At 42.2% G+C, this 6,267-nt stretch overlaps 1 protein-coding gene across 1 annotated transcript; it reads right to left on the bottom strand.

Moving 5' to 3' along the window:
* Window positions 1–510: 510 nt before the first annotated feature.
* On the bottom strand, window positions 511–4,939 carry LOC107574973 (BUD13 homolog). The gene is made up of 12 exons (XM_016261392.1): window positions 4,893–4,939; window positions 4,495–4,611; window positions 4,097–4,213; window positions 3,699–3,815; window positions 3,301–3,417; window positions 2,903–3,019; window positions 2,505–2,621; window positions 2,107–2,223; window positions 1,709–1,825; window positions 1,311–1,427; window positions 913–1,029; window positions 511–631 (listed from the first exon to the last, which is right to left on the bottom strand). The coding sequence occupies exons 1-12, from the start codon at window positions 4,937–4,939 to the stop codon at window positions 511–513; spliced, it is 1,338 nt and encodes a 445-aa protein (XP_016116878.1).
* Window positions 4,940–6,267: the final 1,328 nt, after the last annotated feature.

Raw genomic sequence — 6,267 nt, 5'->3', positions numbered from 1 at the left:
GTGTGTGTGTGTGTGTGTGTGTGTGTGTGTGTAGGTTGTTGGAATGCACAATAAGCCGTTTGTATAAATAATCTGACAAATGCAAAAAACATCTAGTGTCATACCTGGGGTCAGAGGTCACTGTTGCCTCACGGAGTGCAGGGGGATTCATCATATATGCATTACTCTTCACAGACACACCACTGGGTTCTGGAGACTCTGATCTCAGCCTCTTCGACCTGCTGATAGTGACAATGGCATATTAGGCCCGTCTGCTGTCAATTTATGATCTCAACCACTGATTCCTGTCTTAATGTATAGCTTGAATGCACTATACTTTTACATTTATTTATTTAGAAGTCACATTTATCCAGACCAAATTACAGTTCCGAGATTCAGAAAGTGCAGGTTCAGGAAAGTGATTTTTGTGCCTCTCTGTGATGCTACTAAATGAGGTACTGTTCACCCACCGACTGCAGGCTTCTGGAATTCAGTGCAAGTCAATTAAAAAAAAAGCATCTGGCAAGTGTCTTACCTGAGGTCAGAGGTCACTGTTGCCTCACGGAGTTCAGGGGGATACATCATAGATGCATTACTCTTCACAGACACACCACTGGGTTCTGGAGACTCTGATCTCAGCCTCTTCGACCTGCTGATAGTGACAATGGCATATTAGGCCCGTCTGCTGTCAATTTATGATCTCAACCACTGATTCCTGTCTTAATGTATAGCTTGAATGCACTATACTTTTACATTTATTTATTTAGAAGACACATTTATCCAGACCAAATTACAGTTCCGAGATTCAGAAAGTGCAGGTTCAAGAAAGTGATTTTTGTGCCTCTCTGTGATGCTACTATATGAGGTACTGTTCACCCACCGACTGCAGGCTTCTGGAATTCAGTGCAAGTCAATAAAAGGCAAGTGTCTTACCTGAGGTCAGAGGTCACTGTTGCCTCACGGAGTTCAGGGGGATTCATCATAGATGCATTACTCTTCACAGACACACCACTGGGTTCTGGAGACTCTGATCTCAGCCTCTTCGACCTGCTGATAGTGACAATGGCATATTAGGCCCGTCTGCTGTCAATTTATGATCTCAACCACTGATTCCTGTCTTAATGTATAGCTTGAATGCACTATACTTTTACATTTATTTATTTAGAAGACACATTTATCCAGACCAAATTACAGTTCCGAGATTCAGAAAGTGCAGGTTCAAGAAAGTGATTTTTGTGCCTCTCTGTGATGCTACTATATGAGGTACTGTTCACCCACCGACTGCAGGCTTCTGGAATTCAGTGCAAGTCAATAAAAGGCAAGTGTCTTACCTGAGGTCAGAGGTCACTGTTGCCTCACGGAGTTCAGGGGGATTCATCATAGATGCATTACTCTTCACAGACACACCACTGGGTTCTGGAGACTCTGATCTCAGCCTCTTCGACCTGCTGATAGTGACAATGGCATATTAGGCCCGTCTGCTGTCAATTTATGATCTCAACCACTGATTCCTGTCTTAATGTATAGCTTGAATGCACTATACTTTTACATTTATTTATTTAGAAGACACATTTATCCAGACCAAATTACAGTTCCGAGATTCAGAAAGTGCAGGTTCAAGAAAGTGATTTTTGTGCCTCTCTGTGATGCTACTATATGAGGTACTGTTCACCCACCGACTGCAGGCTTCTGGAATTCAGTGCAAGTCAATAAAAGGCAAGTGTCTTACCTGAGGTCAGAGGTCACTGTTGCCTCACGGAGTTCAGGGGGATTCATCATAGATGCATTACTCTTCACAGACACACCACTGGGTTCTGGAGACTCTGATCTCAGCCTCTTCGACCTGCTGATAGTGACAATGGCATATTAGGCCCGTCTGCTGTCAATTTATGATCTCAACCACTGATTCCTGTCTTAATGTATAGCTTGAATGCACTATACTTTTACATTTATTTATTTAGAAGACACATTTATCCAGACCAAATTACAGTTCCGAGATTCAGAAAGTGCAGGTTCAAGAAAGTGATTTTTGTGCCTCTCTGTGATGCTACTATATGAGGTACTGTTCACCCACCGACTGCAGGCTTCTGGAATTCAGTGCAAGTCAATAAAAGGCAAGTGTCTTACCTGAGGTCAGAGGTCACTGTTGCCTCACGGAGTTCAGGGGGATTCATCATAGATGCATTACTCTTCACAGACACACCACTGGGTTCTGGAGACTCTGATCTCAGCCTCTTCGACCTGCTGATAGTGACAATGGCATATTAGGCCCGTCTGCTGTCAATTTATGATCTCAACCACTGATTCCTGTCTTAATGTATAGCTTGAATGCACTATACTTTTACATTTATTTATTTAGAAGACACATTTATCCAGACCAAATTACAGTTCCGAGATTCAGAAAGTGCAGGTTCAAGAAAGTGATTTTTGTGCCTCTCTGTGATGCTACTATATGAGGTACTGTTCACCCACCGACTGCAGGCTTCTGGAATTCAGTGCAAGTCAATAAAAGGCAAGTGTCTTACCTGAGGTCAGAGGTCACTGTTGCCTCACGGAGTTCAGGGGGATTCATCATAGATGCATTACTCTTCACAGACACACCACTGGGTTCTGGAGACTCTGATCTCAGCCTCTTCGACCTGCTGATAGTGACAATGGCATATTAGGCCCGTCTGCTGTCAATTTATGATCTCAACCACTGATTCCTGTCTTAATGTATAGCTTGAATGCACTATACTTTTACATTTATTTATTTAGAAGACACATTTATCCAGACCAAATTACAGTTCCGAGATTCAGAAAGTGCAGGTTCAAGAAAGTGATTTTTGTGCCTCTCTGTGATGCTACTATATGAGGTACTGTTCACCCACCGACTGCAGGCTTCTGGAATTCAGTGCAAGTCAATAAAAGGCAAGTGTCTTACCTGAGGTCAGAGGTCACTGTTGCCTCACGGAGTTCAGGGGGATTCATCATAGATGCATTACTCTTCACAGACACACCACTGGGTTCTGGAGACTCTGATCTCAGCCTCTTCGACCTGCTGATAGTGACAATGGCATATTAGGCCCGTCTGCTGTCAATTTATGATCTCAACCACTGATTCCTGTCTTAATGTATAGCTTGAATGCACTATACTTTTACATTTATTTATTTAGAAGACACATTTATCCAGACCAAATTACAGTTCCGAGATTCAGAAAGTGCAGGTTCAAGAAAGTGATTTTTGTGCCTCTCTGTGATGCTACTATATGAGGTACTGTTCACCCACCGACTGCAGGCTTCTGGAATTCAGTGCAAGTCAATAAAAGGCAAGTGTCTTACCTGAGGTCAGAGGTCACTGTTGCCTCACGGAGTTCAGGGGGATTCATCATAGATGCATTACTCTTCACAGACACACCACTGGGTTCTGGAGACTCTGATCTCAGCCTCTTCGACCTGCTGATAGTGACAATGGCATATTAGGCCCGTCTGCTGTCAATTTATGATCTCAACCACTGATTCCTGTCTTAATGTATAGCTTGAATGCACTATACTTTTACATTTATTTATTTAGAAGACACATTTATCCAGACCAAATTACAGTTCCGAGATTCAGAAAGTGCAGGTTCAAGAAAGTGATTTTTGTGCCTCTCTGTGATGCTACTATATGAGGTACTGTTCACCCACCGACTGCAGGCTTCTGGAATTCAGTGCAAGTCAATAAAAGGCAAGTGTCTTACCTGAGGTCAGAGGTCACTGTTGCCTCACGGAGTTCAGGGGGATTCATCATAGATGCATTACTCTTCACAGACACACCACTGGGTTCTGGAGACTCTGATCTCAGCCTCTTCGACCTGCTGATAGTGACAATGGCATATTAGGCCCGTCTGCTGTCAATTTATGATCTCAACCACTGATTCCTGTCTTAATGTATAGCTTGAATGCACTATACTTTTACATTTATTTATTTAGAAGACACATTTATCCAGACCAAATTACAGTTCCGAGATTCAGAAAGTGCAGGTTCAAGAAAGTGATTTTTGTGCCTCTCTGTGATGCTACTATATGAGGTACTGTTCACCCACCGACTGCAGGCTTCTGGAATTCAGTGCAAGTCAATAAAAGGCAAGTGTCTTACCTGAGGTCAGAGGTCACTGTTGCCTCACGGAGTTCAGGGGGATTCATCATAGATGCATTACTCTTCACAGACACACCACTGGGTTCTGGAGACTCTGATCTCAGCCTCTTCGACCTGCTGATAGTGACAATGGCATATTAGGCCCGTCTGCTGTCAATTTATGATCTCAACCACTGATTCCTGTCTTAATGTATAGCTTGAATGCACTATACTTTTACATTTATTTATTTAGAAGACACATTTATCCAGACCAAATTACAGTTCCGAGATTCAGAAAGTGCAGGTTCAAGAAAGTGATTTTTGTGCCTCTCTGTGATGCTACTATATGAGGTACTGTTCACCCACCGACTGCAGGCTTCTGGAATTCAGTGCAAGTCAATAAAAGGCAAGTGTCTTACCTGAGGTCAGAGGTCACTGTTGCCTCACGGAGTTCAGGGGGATTCATCATAGATGCATTACTCTTCACAGACACACCACTGGGTTCTGGAGACTCTGATCTCAGCCTCTTCGACCTGCTGATAGTGACAATGGCATATTAGGCCCGTCTGCTGTCAATTTATGATCTCAACCACTGATTCCTGTCTTAATGTATAGCTTGAATGCACTATACTTTTACATTTATTTATTTAGAAGACACATTTATCCAGACCAAATTACAGTTCCGAGATTCAGAAAGTGCAGGTTCAAGAAAGTGATTTTTGTGCCTCTCTGTGATGCTACTATATGAGGTACTGTTCACCCACCGACTGCAGGCTTCTGGAATTCAGTGCAAGTCAATAAAAGGCAAGTGTCTTACCTGAGGTCAGAGGTCACTGTTGCCTCACGGAGTTCAGGGGGATTCATCATAGATGTAAGCCGTTTGTATAAATAATCTGACAAATGCAAAAAACATCTAGTGTCATACCTGGGGTCAGAGGTCACTGTTGCCTCACGGAGTGCAGGGGGATTCATCATATATGCATTACTCTTCACAGACACACCACTGGGTTCTGGAGACTCTGATCTCAGCCTCTTCCACCTGCTGATAGTGACAATGGCATATTAGGCCCGTCTGCTGTCAATTTATGATCTCAACCACTGATTCCTGTCTTAATGTATAGCTTGAATGCACTATACTTTTACATTTATTTATTTAGAAGTCACATTTATCCAGACCAAATTACAGTTCCGAGATTCAGAAAGTGCAGGTTCAGGAAAGTGATTTTTGTGCCTCTCTGTGATGCTACTAAATGAGGTACTGTTCACCCACCGACTGCAGGCTTCTGGAATTCAGTGCAAGTCAATTAAAAAAAAAGCATCTGGCAAGTGTCTTACCTGAGGTCAGAGGTCACTGTTGCCTCACGGAGTTCAGGGGGATACATCATAGATGCATTACTCTTCACAGACACACCACTGGGTTCTGGAGGCTCTGATCTCAGCCTCTTCCACCTGCTGATAGTGACAATGGACAAAACAGAATCAGGAATTTGCCAGAAATGCACGAACACACAAAGAATTTGCTGTGGTTTCCAGGAGCTCTGGGGTACATGCATCCATACATGCGTATATAAAACAACAGAATAGAAAGAAAATATGCTGCCATACACAAACATACAAAACAATGATCATAAAAGTATTTTATTTGTGTGCTGTAATCCAAATCTTTGGTATCTGTGTGATACTTTCCCAGACAGCAAAATGCACTTGGGCCAGTTCCAGTTCATTTCTATATCTACTGTACTGTTCATTAATATTTCATTTAAAATTGATACCTAGCCTAAACATTTACTTTCATTTTAATTATATATATTATAATACATATATAACATGAATTAAGAAATCTATGAACATGTTTTAAATTTTAAAGTCCATTAAAGAACTCACTTGATTAAGCTGGCATAAGGAACATTTATTTACACAACAATATATTTCCAAAACCTGTGAGGAACAGATCCCACTTCAAACCATTCAGTGATATTAATCTCCTTCTTCTGTAGCTATAGTAACAAATTCATAGTCTGCCACCTCAAGAAGCTGTACGACAAGTTTTATGACAGTAATATCAAGTGCTCAGGCCCATGCGTCGCCCTAGTCTTTAACAGGAACATAGTGGGCTGTAATTGGCGATGCCATTTTGCTGCATCGGCGAGGTCTGCGGACTCACACCCAGTTCAGTACCTTGATGTTAGTAT

Source organism: Sinocyclocheilus grahami, unplaced genomic scaffold, assembly GCF_001515645.1.
Source record: "Sinocyclocheilus grahami isolate Dianchi unplaced genomic scaffold, SAMN03320097.WGS_v1.1 scaffold2421.1, whole genome shotgun sequence".
In the NCBI taxonomy this organism is placed as follows: Eukaryota; Metazoa; Chordata; class Actinopteri; order Cypriniformes; family Cyprinidae; genus Sinocyclocheilus; species Sinocyclocheilus grahami.
Note: the sequence above shows the minus strand (reverse complement) of the source record. Positions and strands in the feature narration are given on the sequence as shown.